General features: G+C 39.0%; 1 protein-coding gene across 1 annotated transcript in view; it reads right to left on the bottom strand.

The window, feature by feature from the left end:
- Positions 1-1,531: 1,531 nt before the first annotated feature.
- ano1b (anoctamin 1, calcium activated chloride channel b) overlaps positions 1,532-18,614 on the bottom strand; it is a 40,648-nt gene continuing 23,565 nt past the window's right edge. Inside the window, exons 13-24 of the mRNA XM_083916625.1 lie at positions 17,511-17,585; positions 17,197-17,265; positions 16,868-17,069; positions 15,449-15,560; positions 15,271-15,328; positions 14,022-14,122; positions 13,361-13,503; positions 12,498-12,650; positions 12,215-12,267; positions 10,034-10,218; positions 8,068-8,173; positions 1,532-5,310 (exon numbers count right to left, since the gene is read on the bottom strand). Coding sequence (XP_083772751.1) covers positions 5,053-5,310; positions 8,068-8,173; positions 10,034-10,218; positions 12,215-12,267; positions 12,498-12,650; positions 13,361-13,503; positions 14,022-14,122; positions 15,271-15,328; positions 15,449-15,560; positions 16,868-17,069; positions 17,197-17,265; positions 17,511-17,585 — 1,515 coding nt within the window. The 3' untranslated portion in view covers positions 1,532-5,052. The remainder of the gene's footprint in view (positions 5,311-8,067; positions 8,174-10,033; positions 10,219-12,214; positions 12,268-12,497; positions 12,651-13,360; positions 13,504-14,021; positions 14,123-15,270; positions 15,329-15,448; positions 15,561-16,867; positions 17,070-17,196; positions 17,266-17,510; positions 17,586-18,614) is intronic.

Below are 18,614 nucleotides of genomic sequence, written 5' to 3'. Positions count from 1 at the left end.
TTTACCACAACATCCATGTGGACTGTCATGTCACTGCACTTCTCTTGGAACGCAACAATGCAAATTATATTATTCACACTTGGAGAATGTATGTTTTCAAAGCATTTAAATGTGGTTCTCTGGTCTCAACTCTGTCCTCAGCCCGTTGGATGACTTTGCAAAGTGAAAAAAATAGAGAAAACATGAACTCCAATTTTTAAATAAATATACCTGTTATTTCAAATGTGTCCACTGGGGGTCGCACAAATACTGTAAAGCAAGCAAACTAATCATGCTGGAGTTGCCAGTGTTCTTTTGCTGTCAGGTTGATTCTTATCAATACAACCAATTTTCTAATCCTTACCAAGTTGTTTTTATGTCCAACCCCATTTGGTGCATTGTTGCCGCCGGACCACCCCCCCCTTTTTTTTTTAACCTGAGAGAAGATGTCACTAATCATTATTGAATAGCAACGGACGACATACACTACTTTGTGGATTTCCATTCTCCACTGTATAGATACTGTATTCTACACCTAATCTTACTCCAATTTTCCTGTCATATAATACGCTCATGCTCTACCACCAATGGTTAATGACTTAAACTCAATAAGATGCCTTTCTTTCCAGAGCAGGGCATATGCCTTTTCCACAACGAATCACATCTCCCTTTTCTCCATTGAGATTCTATTTCTTCACCGCCGGGCCTTGTCAGCACGATTATCTGAACTGTGAACGTTCCTAAATGTTTGTGCCGGATGTTCAGCCTTTTCGAAGTTGTTGACAGCCATTTTGTCCAAACTGTTCATCATCGAGAACTCATGATTCTTTCTATTCGGGGTGAAACCTACGACGGAGATAACCGTAACAGGAGATACCCGTAACAGGAGATACCCGTAACAGGCGATACCTATGGGGATGTGTCAAGCCTCTCTATCACATTCATCTGTTCAACTCAGCAGAGACAGCTTGTTGAACAGAGAGCGGGAGCCTGTCCAGGCTGGACAACTTCCCTCACCTGATATGGGACTCAAAGTCATATGTTATCATTGTCTAATTTTAATTTTAAAAAAGCACAGCTAATATTTGTAAGATAATACTTAAAAAGCATAAATTAGCATATATTTATCAGAGCTGACAGAGAACCTTCTGTATTGGTCAACACACAGTAATAATATGCAATGGAAATTACACATCAACTTGTTTCATGGAAATGATTTACAATTATTCGTACTAAGTATGAATGGCTATGATAACACTGTATTTCTCAGTGTAGATGTCAGCTTCACAGCGACGACCAAGCAGCAGAATGGCTGTGCCAGCTCCAAACGCTAATGTGAAGATTTTGTAACTAAAAAAAGATGAAAGAAATATAATGACAAAAAGAATATCCCATGAGTTTAGAGAGTAATTGGATATATTACAGTAGAAACACAGATTTGATTTATTGAAGCCAATGTCCACTGGCAACAAAACATTCTTTAAAGGTTGGTTTATCCAATGGTTAAGGGTGTCTACTTGTGCTAGGCCCAAATGAATATTAGTACAGATGCTTCAGAAATACAATATTTATTCAGAGTAAACATTGAAACTCAAATTGTCTCCCTCCTCTCCATATTTTATTAAGCAGGAGAGGCTGCATCGTTGCTTCACTCACAGTACACGATGATCAATTGTAAGGATACAGCAAGCTGTCATAGCACATACATTTCAAATAGTTAGAAACATTTCTGGAGAGTAAAGCACTTTTTCAACATTAGCTAAAAATGCTAAGCTACAGTGGCAGGTAGACCAAATGACATCAAGAATAGAGAACTCATACAAAGCTACAGTTTACATTTTAATCATACAATATATTAAAAAAAGCAAATAAAGCAATGCTTGCAATAATGAAACAGTTTTCAGTCATGTATTACATGAAAAAGTGCATATGCGCTGTACACATAACACTGTAGCTACAGGCACTGTAATACACCATTCTTATTCTCTTCATGCTTCTGTGTTCCTGCAGTGACACTGCCAGAATGCATTTATGACATTTGCAGTGGACCTTTGTGTGCAGCCAAATATGTAGCAAAATAATTTGCTAAGTTGTGAGTACAGTTGAGAAACTGCGTATCTTTTCTTACGTGATCATATTTTGTAATGAGTACTCAGGTTTGTGACTGTGTAGACACATTTCTGGATGTTGGTACATGTGTGTAAGATTCAGAAAATATGTACTCATACTTGTACATTTAATCTAAATGGCCTTTTAGTAATAATTGATACAATGACGTTTTAAGCAGCCATCTTGTAAGCCATATCTGTGAGGCTGATGATGCCATTTAATGGAGTGATAATGCTAAAGCAGGTATATGAAAGCAAAAATCAATGTTGCCCTTTTAAGTTAACTTTGTTACAAATGTCGGTCCATGGTGTAGTTACGTTAATTACGTCCATGACTCATTTTAAGCCAACATACAAACTTTTCTGTACCCTAACCAAGATTTTTGTTTTCTAAACCCAACCAAGTAGTTTCATTGCTTAAACGTAAGTAGATCCTTTCAGAATCTAAAAGTAGTCTGAGTCCACTGTCTGACTTCGGTTGACATAAATCAGTCTACCAGTGCAGACCTGGAACGAATCAAACTCAGAAAACATAGGTACACTCAATACCTATCCTTTGGATGGCAGCCATGCTTGATAATACAAATAGGGCTACACAATGTTAATTATGAAATCTGCTTTTTCTCAAGAGAGTAAGGAAACGTGTGTCAGGCTCTAATTTTTCATAAGCCATTTTCACATTTGAACCGCAGACAATGTCACAAGAATCAGGTCTGGACATTGTCTGTGGTTTCCTTTTCAAACATGGAGCATACAACAGGAGATTGTCAATGTCGGATGTGTCATCACTTTCTTGAAGCACTCTGGTTTTAGCGCAGTAACAGAGCTGGTTCATTATTTGGTCATAAACGAACAAGTCTCTTGCCGTCACCTGAATTTATCGGACAAATCCTGTGGCCTCCCTTACTGACAGAAGGTGCTGAATCTTGTTGTCTCTCCAATTAGACATTTTCATTACCGTCTTTGTGTAAATCACCCTTCTTCTTCCACCTCAGAGGTTTGTTTTCTTCTGGTTTGGACAAGGGCATGGTAGGAACATCATCAACATGCCTACTTGCTTGCTGTGAAATCTCCGCACAATGTGCACTCATGGGCTCACAGAGAAAGGACGTTGTACAAGGGAGTTGGTAGATTACGGATATGATCGCTCTCACATATAGCTCTGCTGGGTAATGTCTAGATCATTTTAGGTTTGCTGTGCATGTGTGGAGGAGGCTGTACACTCTTGTGAACAGATATAGGCTGGACAATAATGTGACCTAACTCCCAACAATAAAATGCAGTGGATCAGTATCCATAGTAATACTGTTTACCACATACACAAGATGTAATTCATGAATTCACTTTTTACTTATTGTTAAAGTTTTTTTCCGGAAAAACACTGCTATGGTATTTTTTTTTTTTTTTTTTCAGGATTTTCTTGCTAGCCTGAAATAACACTTCTTTAAGTTTCAAAGTTAGAAATCCTACAAGTTAAGAGAATATTCTCATATTTCACAGATCATTCATACCAAATACTTCACCATATGTGCTGTGAGAGCCACTAACCATGCCCCTAGAAACTGTAACAGACACAGACTGACACGTGCTGGCAGTCCCTCATCAGATGGAAAGTTGTGAATATGTAGGTAAGTCTGTTTCTGGTTCTTGCAGTTAGGAACAGTGACATTTACAACTGGACTGCACCCTGCCATCATTGTTTTGGATACTCCCCCATGAAGGTGAAAGTTACTTCACACTGTGTGAAAAGGGTCAGCCATGGCAGCCTGAGCCTTTGAGCCTCAGCTCAGGGAAGAGAAAACCTTAATACAGAGTGATGACCAGATACATTTACAATTCATAGGTTTGACAGGAGGGCAGCAAAAGTCATATGTCAAAAGAGCCAAGTGAGAATGCTTGAGTTGGAAATGAAAAATTCAGTTTTTCATCTTTTCAAGCTAAATACAGAGGAAGATCATTAATAAGGCTTTGCAAAGTTCGTCCTTATTTGATTGCACCAAGGTTTTGAGCCAGCAAAATTGAAGAAAAGTGGCACCACTGAAAATTGTGAGTTTGGTCTCATGTGATCTGTATATTAAGGCATTCCTGTTCAGAGAGGACTTCTAAAAGCAGATGCTGATTTGTCACTACATAGACTGACCTCTGCAGCAGTCTGAAATTGAACCTTTGGAAAAAGTTGATGTCAAATCTGCAGTACCTCATGTACATCTGTAGTCTTAGTAAATACCCCACTAAATTTAGAAATTTTGTATACGCAAAATGTGATGCCCCCGGACCGTGTTTTCTTTACCTTGCACAGTAGCTGAATTCTCGCAATAATACAAAATCCTGCGAGTATCACAGGTTCACGTCACATGCAAATCCAAATTGTCTGAAGAGTAGGATAAATAATTTGTGACAGCTTTAGTTAATACCATTTGGACTTTTCAATCATTAATAAAAAGCCGTTTTAGTGCATGCCGTTTTAGTGCATGAGTATTTTGAGTACACATTTTCAGATTTGTATACACATTTATACATCGTATGCATATTCAGAGATTTGTGTACACTTTGCAAATCTGTATATTATAGCACAAATTGTACTATGTATGTACATATCCTCAAATCTGTGTGTGGATTTACAGATTTATGTACACATTCACAAATTTTGCTACACATACAAAGCTAAAAACACATTTACGGATTCCTGTACGCATTCATAAACCTCAGTACTCATTTACATATCTGATCTGACAAACTGAGATGCAGGCTCCCCACACATACTCTGACATATTTTGCCTCATACATTCACCTTTACTCTCCTCACACTTCATCCACCTGCTGCTTTCCCCAATGTTGGAATGTTCTGAACAAGTAAAACACAGTTTAGGTTGGCCTGAGCTAGTAGGCTGCTAGTAAGACTTGCTAACCAAGAATTGCTAATGAGGAACTACTCCACTGAACTAAGAATTCATTGTTGCTAGCATTAGAGGCTTTTAGTGCTGTTGGTGTGCAGTCCCGATCGTGGGTGAGCCATTGTGCTGTTGTTGTTGTTGTTGCTTTTGCTGCAGTTCTCCTTACCCCCGGTAGAGGCCCTGCTCTCAAGAATATGGATCTTGCCTTGCTCTTCTTTCATGAAGAGGTCTACCAATAGAATCTTCTCCTTGTGGATCTGGAGGCTGATGTCTTTAGGGATGTCTGGAATCAGCCAGTCCACAACATCGCTCATCAGCATCACAACATTCTGGTAGAGATAAATGGAATGATATAGAAGTTACAAAAATAGGAAATAAGTCAAAATCACCATTGTTGGTCCAGAGTTTTCTAGCAGAAGTTGAGATGCCAGAACAGCAGTAGTAGTGAAAAATAACAAAGCCAAAGGGGCAGATTGCTATGGTAATAAACAAAAATGGACCACAGAGAAACCCCACAGCCTTAAAGTTGTACTCTTTAAGATTTGAGATATGTTGTTTCTAGTGACCTCTTTTGCAGTAAGATGTAACTGCAGGTGAGGCTGTATTTTCAACTTTCTTTGTTGACAGTTGCATTTTTTTTTGCTCTTTTGTGAATTTTATTGAAACACATTCACCTCTCTACTTCCAGTTCGTCTCCTGTATGTTACCCTTTTAAATCCATACACATTCACACGTTCCTATTACACTTCTGCCCGTACTACAAGCCTGACTCAGAAGTTGGAATTTATGATTTCTGATTACAAGTGAACTGTTGGTGATTATCCACACAAGCAGACCAACCGCTGTCAGCAGCGTCACTAACATGGCGGCTTATTTACATCTAGCTTGCGAATGTCGTTACAGACAGGAATATTGGAATAATTGGGGAAAAAGGCAAATAGAAGAGCTTTCATTGGTGGGTCATGTGATCAATCACCATTGTTTTAACTCTATTTGATTCATATTAACTTGAAAGGCAATTAAATAGATGGAAATTTTATGGATTACAACTTTAACCTACATGTTTGACTGAACAACAATGGCACTATGGATGATCTCTAGTTTTCTTAACCATATTTTTTAATGATGATAGTTTGTTCATCCAGGAACCAGAGAAGCTCTGTATGGTTGGCTGCAGTAAGCTTTGTAAAATAAAGAGCATTGTGCTGAGAAAGACACACAACCAGATCACACAACCACAGCCCTAACTACACTTAGGTCACACATTTCAATGCATGTTCAATGCTGCTTTCTTTTTATCATTATGGGGTATTTAGCATAGATTGATTAGGGAAAAATGAAAGTAGACAGTTTCAGCATAAGGCAGCAACATAACACAATGTAAAAAAAGTGAAAGCGACTAATTGACAAGTTGATTTAATCGGGCAGATCTGTAAAAGTTTCTCTAAAAGCACCACTTCAAATCTTGTGTTTATCAGAGATGTGTTCATAAGTGTCTTGGAAATAAGTCATTCAGCATGAAAAAACATGAAAAACTACTTATCCACTAAAGACATCTTAGTAGACTAAGACCAAAACAACTTTTTTAGGTGACTAATGCACTAAGACAGGGCAGCCCGGATTCACCAAAAATTCACTCACTCCATGTTTTTCTCATCTGTGTGATGGAGGAGGAATTTGTGGAATCCTTTATAAGCTTCATTCCCAGTCCTCTTTTTCATCCTTATTAATCTAATACTCACACTCACTCACACCCTCACCATCGCCAGTAGACACTCACACCTGCTCACAGTTCCACACACGATGCAAGTGCATATCACTCAGTGCTTACCAAACTTCCACCTCAACACACATGCGCAATACCTGGCACCTCAAGACATCTCAAACATGCACAAACGTGTGTGTGCGTGTGTCCAAGTGCAGATGCTTGTACAGTGTACACAGCATACTTTACTGCGCCTGATGGCAGTATGTGTGTAATATCTTCGGATTTTCAGATAAATTCTATGGAGCTAATAAAAGTTTATTGTCTAAAGGCTACTGTCTAACGTCACACCAATAACCACTGATAATAACATCCAAAACACAAGTGAGTGTTGCTTTGACTAAACTGAAATTAAACAGTTTCCTCCAGTGTTGGGGCGGAGGGCTGAGGTTGAGTGAGCACCGGCAGTGATGGCGAGATGAAGCATCGTGGAGCATTGAAGCGTTCCGTCCAATTGGTTCACTCATGGGCCGAAGCTCCACGGTGCTTCATTTGCTCTAATGTGCCTTCAAGTGGACAATAAATGTAACACAGGCTCACAAGTGATTATAATGACACCAAGGCTTTGGTGTGTGAATCTTTGGATGAATTGTGCTCAAATGATGATGCCAATAAACAAATATACTTAATACTAAAGTGTATGGTTATTTTCAGATAGAAGGATGGCAGAGTCAGAGGGGGAAGTTGAAATAAATTGGTGAGAGGGTTTTGATGTGAATGTGCCTGTGTCACGAGGGAAATTTATTAATTTTATTAAAAGTAACTTTCGCTTCTGGCAGGGTTTTTTTTTGGAGAGAATGTCACCTTGTCTAGGCACAGATAGTAGTGACAAGTTACAGTGAGTTTATACAAGTTGGGACAAGTTGCGTCTCGTTACACCGTTATATTTCGAATCGCACTTCAAACCCGAGAACCATTTTGAGCCATTTCCCGAATCAGTCATGTCGTACAGCCGGCTTGCGAGGCTTTGAACGTCACCACCTACGTCTTCGACACAAGCCTCGATACGCGCTTCTCAAAAATCTAACTTGATTACTCGTTACACGCTTCGAAGCCTCGACACTGAAGGACACATCACTAAGCACCGGTCATGGATCTATGGGTTAGCAGGTTCCATGAAAAAAAATGTAGGCCTAATGTACATGGTAATATGTGAAGGAGCTCATACTGTCAGTCTGATCTTGCAACACATATCCCACACAGAATCACACGAGAAACATCCATTTGATTTGCACACCAATATGAAATCGGGGGATTTACCAAAGCGGGGGCACAGCGGGAGAGTGAGTCATTGCCTGCTTTTCTACATTTTTAACCTTACCTGGAATACAATGACAAATGCCAGTCGAACAGCCAGCACTGCCCAGAATTCTTTTGAGATCTCATATGGAGTGGTTGACCAAGGGGGTTCTCTATAATCCTTATACCTTTAGAGACAAAAATACAACTTCATTGATCATTTAGATCTCCAAACATGGCGTCAGGACCCAAACATAATTGTCCTCCGGGTTCCTGAAAGTATAATAACAACAACAACATAATAAATCATAATAATAATAATTAGAAGAAGAATACTTTTATTTCTAAAGTGCTTTTCAGAATACTCAAAGACCGTTTACATATATGAAATAAAAAACAACATACTAAAATTATAAATCATATCTGTCAGGACATTTACAACTCTGCTTCCTCTGGAGAATCCAAATATTGTTTCTGCAATGTTAATCCAAATTTTAAAGTGAGACTTCTGTTTTGCCATTTGCAATCATGATTCTAAATATACTATATGTATCTATATAACAGGTATCACCACAAAATCTCATGCTCAAACCACTGGATGACGGGGGGCACACCTCAAACCTCTTCAAAATCCTGCTTTCTTCACACACAGCCGTCACAGCTTTATTATTTATTTAAATCTTCCAAGCATTATTATAATTAATTATGAATATAATACATTATTAATATTATTAATTATTATAGTTATTAGTAAATGTCCAATACCCTTTTTGTGTGTGCTTGCTTAAATAATTATAGACGGTGGCATTTTATTGAATCTGATTAATAAAGACTGAAATTGGACTTTAAATACATTCATCTTTTCAAATATGTAGAACGGCTGAGTTGATTATTTGATTGATTATTTCATTCTAATTTGCAAAACTATGACAAGCCTTCCAATAGTTCTGCACCAATATAAATCAGCTTGAGCCCCAGGAAGCCAACAACAGCCACATGTTCAGTTAGTGGATCAGCGGATTGATAACCATTAGCGGAGGCAAAGACGTTACCAGCTGACTGTTGCACCAATTCATTTGGAGAGAGAAAACAGCCAATGGGCCAACACTCACATCATTACTCACTGGCACCAATGGTGTAACTTCATCACTCACTCACTCAGCGACAGACTTTCTTGTTGAAATAGGGCTCACAACAAAATCTGTGCTTGGTGTGAAACAGCTTTTGTCCTGATAAGCCTGGGACTGTTTTTTATGGCTGTGCAGAATCTTTGAACAGTAATATTTGAGAACTGCATCTTGGGAAAATCGCATCCAAGATGACTATCCTCACAGTAAACAATTATTTTGGCATGAGACAGAGGCCATGGATTGAATCAAGATTGATCTCCATTCATGTCTCATCAATGCATGTTACTAATTCAACGTCTTCCCCGGAGTTGTTTGTGCTTTGTCGTCTCTCAGGTCTCTGCTGATCGTGGTGGTGCCTGCTGCTGTGGTCCTGCATGACGATTCATGCTACTATTATAATCTATCACCTTAGCTGTGCTTGTTTCTACTATTCTGCCGTATTAACTGCCATAACATATAAGTCATATTCACATTACTATAGATATTATTATAGTTACTGGAAGTGTGTCTGTCTCTGTCCTTGTCTCTCTCTGTCCATCTGTCCGTCTTTTCTCTCTTCCTCTCTTCTCTTCTTCCTCCCCAACCGGTGCAGACAGATGTCCGTCCTCCACAGAGCTGGGTCTGTCTGACGTTCCTGCCTGTTATAGGGAAGGTTTACGTAGCCACCGTACTCTACGGGGGAATTGTTGGGTCTATGTAAATCATAAATAAGTCATAGAGTGTGGTCTTTAACTAGTTTGTAAAGTGTCCTGAGATAACTTTTGTCATGATTTGGCACTATAAATAAAATGTAATTGAACTGAATTGAATCTCACTTAATTGATTATACCAAGTAACTTTTCAAATGGCAGTGGTTTATCCATTTGTAAATGCTACAACATGGTTTTGTCATGAAATTGACTGAGATTGATTTCCCACCTGCACATCTCAACGCGGTAGCCAAGGTGCATTGGATCCATGGCTTCTTTGCCTTCTTGGAAGTGGCTGACATTAAAGTAGGACAGCGTATGGTTGACAAATCCATGCATGGAGCCATCAGGGCTGTACATGTACTGGTAGACCATCCGAGGGATGAAGTCTGAAGTGAAGGAGATGACAAATGCCTAGGAATTGTGGTTTGGGAGATGATGGTAGGGGTGGGGATTCAGAGATTAGGGACAGAAATGGGAGTTAGAATGTGTGAACAAGACGGTACTGAATACAGTGTCAAGTTTAAGTTAAACAATCTACTGGACTGAAGTAGTTAAGTTGAAGGTGTATTGTCACTTTTGCAAGAGGCTTCATCAGTTCTACTGCCTGGGAGTCAAGGAATGGTAGAGGATTTCCATTTACCCCATAGACTGTATAAAAAATGGACATCAAGGTCAATGTTCTCAACATGATCCTACAGGAGTCCCCATCTTGTCAGACTTTGACTCTGCCTCATTTCATCTTACCAAAAAAGGGCATTGATGTGACGTTGGAGGGAGGGAGATAAATCCACCTTCATAATATTTAATTATTATAATTTATATTTTTAGAGGGTGCGAAATCTATGCCTATGAGTGAGTGTGCTTATGGGGTGTTGATCTGGGACCGGCAAGTATGATAATTACTTCAAAACACTAGACTTCGCCACTGCCTGCCATGATGCAAAGTCTAATGGTTTAACTGACTACAACAAAGACAGAAGCTAAAGCTAGCACTGAGCTAGTGTTACTAGGACTGGAACAACTGTTTTCTTCTGAACTGTACAACTGGACCACACAGCAAAGACTGCAAACATCCCCAGTTTTATAAACTTCATAAGTCTGATAGTATTAGTTTGTATCCGAGCAAATTCTGTCACTAGAGCAGGGTTTTCATAACTCTCTTCTAAAGGAGGAGCTGTCTGTGCACTTCTTTGCAATTTGAAATTCAAACATGTTGCGGGCAAGCTTTAGCTGTAACATCACTAATAAATCAACCAATCCCTGTCTAAGATGTTAAACACTTTTCGACGGGGGATTCAACACAACACCGACAAAAAAACCTGAAACCTCTAGCTCAGAGTGAACCTTCAGTACAGAGAGAAAACACACTGCCATCACAGCTGTCAGCCATTGACAGTTACAAGCTAACAAACAACAGAAACTAGTAAAAGATGCTAAATACACTTAACATTCTGATACATCTACTCGTTGCTGATTTTAGTGCACAACATATTCCTCATCTCAGTGTGGGTCTGACTGATGCGGGGTTCAGGACACCTAAATTATAACTTAGTTGCAGATTGCTTACATTAGCTGCATGGGCAGGCAGCTTGGGCTCTGTATCTATCTACAGAGCTCTGTATCTATCTATCCAACTGTGGGGCTCCAGGAGTCGCACCAGCCATAATGCCAGTCTGCGCTCCTGTTTAAACCTCGGACCTGCTCTTTAACTTCCGGTAGAAGCTAGAGTGTAGTCACCAAAGAGTCTGAAGCGACCACAAGCACAGTCTGTTTTTTTTTTCTGGGAAGGTTTGTCTGTGTCCAGCATCTGCAGTGGCCAGGTGTGGTCCACACAGTCGGAATTAAATTCTGAATTTAGTATTTTGGTTAGTTATTTTTTATTCACTTATAATACCTGACAGTAATAAACAGCATTAAAGGTAACTTGTGTACTGTAAATTAAAGTGTGCCGTTGCATTGTGTCGAATCAGTGTGATGGAGTACAAAGCCAAAACAAGACTACCTTTATACTGTACGGTACATGCATTACAATCAATCATTACACAGCTTTGTTGAATACTCTATTCTGATTGGTCAATTATGGCATTTTACAGTCTATTTATGAATAATAAACCGTTGCTATGAATAACAGACTGTTGCTGCGGACACAGTTCTGATCACAGACTCTGCCGGATCATTTTTAACTCAATAAAATCATTTTTAAATCAGTGTCTGTCAATCATTGATTTCTGTAGCTGTGTAATGAGAGTGATAATGATAAGAGTGAGCGGGTGATTTTTTTCACATTGAACCCCCGGTAGGGTGGTGCATCTGGTCCTGGTCCTTCGTCATCTTGTAAGGTTCAGTTCGTAAAATGACCATCTCACTCGACATTATCCCCTACTTAATACATTCATGTTTTACTTACATTAATGATGACAGCCACATTTGCTACCCCTCTTAGTAAGTTGTACCATATACCTGCAGACATAACAATATGTGTCAGTTTCTGGATTTTACACATTGATTTCTTTTTTTCTACAGTGCAGGAAAATATTGTTTCCTTGCAGTTTGTTTGTTATAAGAGATATATACAAGAACATTTACAGTAACAGAATTTCACCAGATCTAAATGTGTTACTTTACTATTAGGTACGTTCATGCATTTTATCTGTGTTTATAAGAACTACAGTATGTTAAATATAACCCACCAATGTCTTTGGCTCTTGCTGCCACTGGTCTTCGCAACTCGGCCACAAATTTCTTGGCATCAAGTCGTATTTCAATGATGTTGTTGAGCAGAGCAAAAAGCGGAGCCAGCGGGAAGGATGCCACGAACAATGTAACAAAACCAAACTGGATGACTGGACATAGAAGAAGAGAGAATAATATATTAAAAAGTCATCACTACTACCACTACAGCCTTAAATTTTGTGACTGAATCCAGCCTAGACTTATGTAAATATATATTTAGTTAAGCCCTATACGAGAGTGTATTTCTGACACACCAGAAAAGAAACATTGTCACAGAAATAGGATTTGACTGCATCGATTTGTCGTTCTTTCTGCAAGTAGCAGACGCACATCTTAGTTTAAAAGAGCGGTTTATTTGGTCTCTTTCAGTTAGTAGCTTCCAGGATTCCTCGACCCGAGTCAGTCACTCTGACATCCTCGTTTGCGACAATGTTACCCCCTCATTCATTTCTTGTCCTGCTTCCTATGTTTTGAGCAAGGCAGCGTGAGCAGTACCCTTCGATAACAATGATAGGGAGAGTGGGAAACATCGGGGATAAATGAGCACTGGTTCGTTCAAACAGTTTGACAGGGTGAAATAGTACACACTGCACACTAAAAAGAGTTGTTCAAAAAGACTTGTTCGTTAATTTTTGCCAATCAATAAAGCTGCCTCATGATTCTGACTAATGAGGTGGTCTTTGATTTATCCTTAGGTGTTAGCCAGGTATTTATTTGTAGAAGATATCTGAATCATCAGAAGGTTAAAGACCACATAAAATCATACTTGTGAATGCTCATGTTTTTGTCTAGTGCTGGAGATACATGGTGTGGTACTAACTCATTTCCATATATTCAGGCGTTAACCCAGCAAATGGTTCCAGGAAGTGGTCAGTTTCATATCTCTGTAGCTTCTTCTGTCTCTCTTCTTCTTGAAAAGCCCCTCGCTTTGAGCGAATGTAGCGAATCAGCTTCTTCAGCTTGCTGAGGAACACACACACCAACACAACACATGAAAGGTGAACACATATGTATGAATGCAAAGATATTCTCTGCTATGCATGCCAGGCTTGCCATGCATAAAGGTTTGGATTCATTCAGTTTTGTTATGTTCATGATTTGGCTCATTTCCACTGTGAAGTTGATGAACAAACAAATACTTAGAGGGCTGGATCTTCTTGCTTGATTGTTATTTGGAGCTTTATAAGAGGAGTCTGTGTGCTGTGTTGCGCTATAGTTCCCTCCTAGGGGGTTGTAACAACTATTACTATTTCTGTAGTCATGGTAACCTACTATAAACATACAAAATATTTATTATCTTTTTCTTTCTGACATGCCAGGGTTTGCTTTACCATCTAATTTAACACCAGAGACAATCTTTGTAGAGAGAAAAGTTTATTTAGTTTAGCACTGATACCTTTGTTCCAGATTAATTCAGCCCCTGTGCACTTTATGACAAATTGATTTGTGATTATAACCAATTTAAATAGATGCATACTTACGGTACTCCAATCTCAAAGAGGTTGTTCTGTATTAGCTGCTTTCCCACCATTGTGATACTGAGCTGGATACACAGCTCCATCAGACAGCCTCCATGAGCACACTGTAAAACAGTCCAAAACTATAGTCCACCACAGCGAAGGGGCATTTTAACAAGTAGGCTCTGAATAAAATAACCAAATATATAAGGTTTTAAGGATTTTTGACCAGAATTAATAGCTTATTAATGACCGTACTTGGCTACACACGGAAAGAAAATCCTGTATCTATTATCTAAACCCCGTATCTATTCCAGAAACTTTGGGAATAGCTAAATACTTGAACCATGAGAATATTATTTCCATGAAGTAACATTATCTTTCGATAATGCTGAGTTATAGTGTATATTGGTAGAAGATGAAATCCTGGGGGGATAATTCTGTGGTAATTCTTCTAGTGTATTATTCTTAGTCAGTAACTAAAAATCTAAAAACGCTTGAGGAAAAATATTAAGCTAATGGAGACCATTAAAGGAATAAAATTATAATGCAAAACAATTATAACACTAACACACATAAACGCAACTAACTGCCACAGTGAGTCTGTCCAAACACTGGAACCAACTTATCAATGAACAAACCAACCAACATACTAACAAACCAAAGTACCAACCAACAAACCAACAAACAAAAAATGATCTGAGCATGGTAGTTACTGTACATCCCTGGCAGGTTGTTAGTTGCGCATACTGTAAATAAAAGTTGACTATAGGTAGGGAAAGCAGAGAGCTTTTGTCAGTGTCAGCAAGGCTGTGGCTATTTCCTAGAAGCAGTATATAACACTACAAAACCCAAGTACACATCAAACACCAAAGTAAAGGAAGGAAAGAAAGAAAAGTATTTAGGAAACATTTCCAAAGTTGTTCATGAAGTTAAGAGTGAACACTGCAAATGTCAACGAAGTACAATAGTACAATAATCGGTTGGAAGCTAGTGGGTGGTGGTTAGCTTATAATTAATACATATTGCTTTTACGCTTCAATAATCATAAATGTTGTGTCCATTTGTGAAGATTTTCTTGCTGAACAAAACATTTAAGTATCATAAGTTGTTTGCCACATTATTACACACTTATTTTCTTCAGTAAAAATCCAATGGCATCCGTGCAACACTCTGCTGTTATAAGCATGTAAAACACACACACAACTCTGGTCCCACTGTGTGGTTACAAAGGGTTTTGTTTTCAGATAATTTGTTGAAGCGTACACTTTACCTCTTCCATTCTGTAGGATTCAAACACATACAGGTAGCTGCCTGGTCTGCCTACCAGTCTAGAGGGAGACATGTATGAAAGGCTTAGAGGGTTCTTTATCTCCACACTTAAACTTATCAGAATGACAGAAAAAGTAACTGAAAGCTGCTACACATTCAAACCGCGTGAGGTTACTAACCTTCCCCTGAAGAAAGCAATGTAGATGATGGGGGTGAAAGCATTGACAAACTTGAGAATGAAGGTCTTGAAGATTAGTCGTTCCTCAAAACTCTTGTCTGTTTTAGGAACCTCTAAAAATAAACACAGAATTTTCTTTAATGTTTTGTTTTTTTTGCCATTTGCAATGAAAAACATTCAGTACAGTTACTTCTGACTCCATGCCCCTCACCATTTGGCCACATGCCTTTCTCATAGAAACAATTTATAAAACCGTCTCACAAAGCAAATTTGGGTTGAGTCTCCCAATCAGATGGTAGCAATCATACACTACAAACACCTGCTGTTCATCTCTCTCTAAAATCAGCAACAGGAATGGAACAGAATCCAACTGGGCTTGTAGTTAGAGGGCTACTCATAGAACTGAAGTTACAGTAACTGCTGTTTCTATTTTCTGCATGCCACCCTCTAATAGGATTACATATTGGTAATAGCAAAGGCTGATAGGGAAGTGATGTAGGGCCAACTGAGTGAAAGATGCCTTGCTGTGGTCAGGCCATTGAGAAACACCTGCCTAGGGGTCCCATAGCCTGACCCAGTGCTTCCATAGATTTAGTACCAAGCACAGGGTGAGACACAGAGTCAGACGTCATAATAACCCTAGACCTAAAGGTGCTACTTTTAGACAAATGATTGTGGGTCCGCTTTTTGATCAAGCCAGTGTTTGTTCCCTACAGCTACAATATTCTGAATAGTTTTGAATTAGCTACATCTCTGATTTGTGTTCGGTTCATGGATCTTGTAGTATTTAGAGCTGCCCCCTTACCAAACATGATTTCGGCTTGTTTCAGTGTAACAGAGAGTCTGTTTTAACCTGGCACTAACATCCATCCTGAGTGAAGTGGGCAGCTCAAAGTAAAGGTGAAAACACTCTCAGGACGCATTGAGATCGGCTCTCAAAAAACACATTTAGAGGTGGTTTAAAGTGAAATAATGCAAAAAGCTGAACACAGACACTAAAATGTCTTTCACTCAGCTCTCCTGCATGCCATTTAGACATTGTTATTTATTTGTTTACATAATGCACCCGAATCCGAACATATTACACACACAAACCGTCCGACCATCGGCACACAGACAAACTGTAGGAAGTGCAATAACACATTTCTGTGATAATGTGAGAGTAATAATTTAAATTTATACACAGTTTACAACAGTAACAAAAAACGGGTTTTCATTAAAATATGCCGGCAATCTATATGTGAACTTAAATGATGTGCGTTTTCATTACATATTGAGCGGGGAAGTGGTCTCTGAAAACACATGTGGAGATGCATTCTGCTGCGAGGTGAGAAGAGACAGACAGAGAGTCTGATCACTCAGGACGGATGTTAATACCAGCTCAGAAACAGACTCAGAGTGAGCCACTAACCAAACTTACCTAACACAGTGAGCCATCGTGCCACAGCTCCGTACACCTCATCCAGTATGAGGATGACCACCAGGTTGATGATGGCTGCAGTGGTTTTAACCGTCAGTTGTACATGGCTCCGTGTGACCGGATTGGTGCTCATATGAAGAGCAGCTTTGGTGGAGATCCGGTAGAGGATCACACCAAACACAATGGCAAATGTAACGCCAATCTGACAATGAAAAGGTTTGCAGGTTAAAAAGAATAAGACTGTGAGGAAAAAAGAAATTATCATTCCACAACGTTTCTGTGAATCATCAGTGATGCACGGTATATGAAGACAAACAGGTTCTTCTTACCATTAACAGCATCATGACAATGTTAGTCATGTAGGCTGGGAAGCGGTCTCGACATGTGAGCTTTTCAATCTAAAAATAAAAAAAGTAAAAATATATTCACTAAAACTTCAACATGCAAATTGAGTACATTGAACTGTAACTGTAGATGTTCCAGGGTTCCAGGAGTAGTGCAGAATTGAATTCCAGTAGAACTGAATGCAAATTACAATGCAACTGGCAATATGTTTGGCTATAGGGCTATGAAAATTGTTCTAAAACATGGATAAACTTATAACACAACTTGAAAGACGCACATATGTATACCATATAATTACCTTGTGCTGTGATTTGTGATCCTTGCTCAGAGACTTCTGCATGACCCTGAATTCATACTCTGCCCTGGGGTGGTCCTGTGATGGTGACACAAACAGAAGTGACAAACATAAACAGTGAAACAGACGTGGAACACCAGATGGATATGTGTGTCCATGGTGGAAGAGCCTAGAGAATCCAATGCCTGTTCTAAAAAGACATTTAAATAAAATACACCGATCACATAATACACATGATGTTCAAGACCACCTTATTTAGATTCTCATTGTAATTTTCATCGTAATGTCATAAAATAACTATTGGACAAAAAACAACAACTCTGGTATGCTGTCTGACATACTGGTAGTAATAGATATAACAACAATGTTTGATCATCATTAGGTATACCTGATGAAGTGCAAGGAGAAAGTATGATTATGATGTGTGATGATGAACTTAGAAATTGTAGTATGATGTTTTTTCACTTTTATTTAAAATGTGTATATAAGTATTTACCGCTATAGAAGCATCCCAGCGGTTTGTCATTCTGAGCGGTGTTTTGTCTGTGATGTGCCTCAGAACTGTGGTTTAGACCAGTCTTTCCCAAAGTTTCAGGGCCCAAAATGGGACACATTTTTTATTGGGTCACAAATCAGCAGAGTATATGCATAGCAATGCTACAATATGTGAATTCATTTTCCTAATTGAAATAGAAGACAATGCTGTGTGAAGGGCCGTTTAAACATCTGAGGCGAGTCTACTAGTTCTGCATTAAACCGACTCCGCCAGATGGATTGATTCACATGATTCTCATTTGCTCAACATATCCACCTGGGAACTTTCGTTTGGAGATCCTTTGGGAAGATACTGGTTGCTGATTGGATAAACCATCCGTCTATCTGGCCAAATCAACCAATCAGATCAGCAAAGCGTATGACTTACGAACAGAGCATCGGGGCAAAGCTCAGAAAGTAAACAACATAGTGTTAAAATATATTTGCCGTTTGTGTGACAAAAATTTGCAAATAAAAGGCACAATTTCAGGTGCTTGGTCCATATTCCAATAGAAGGATCCAAGAGAAAAAAGCGCTAGGGAGTGGCTAACAGAATTAGGGCTACCGCTGTCT

The sequence above is a fragment of the Echiichthys vipera genome, assembly GCF_963691815.1.
Source record: "Echiichthys vipera genome assembly, chromosome: 7".
Taxonomy (NCBI): Eukaryota; Metazoa; Chordata; class Actinopteri; order Perciformes; family Trachinidae; genus Echiichthys; species Echiichthys vipera.
The sequence above is the reverse complement of the archived record's forward strand: the minus strand, read 5'-3'. Positions and strand labels throughout refer to the sequence as shown.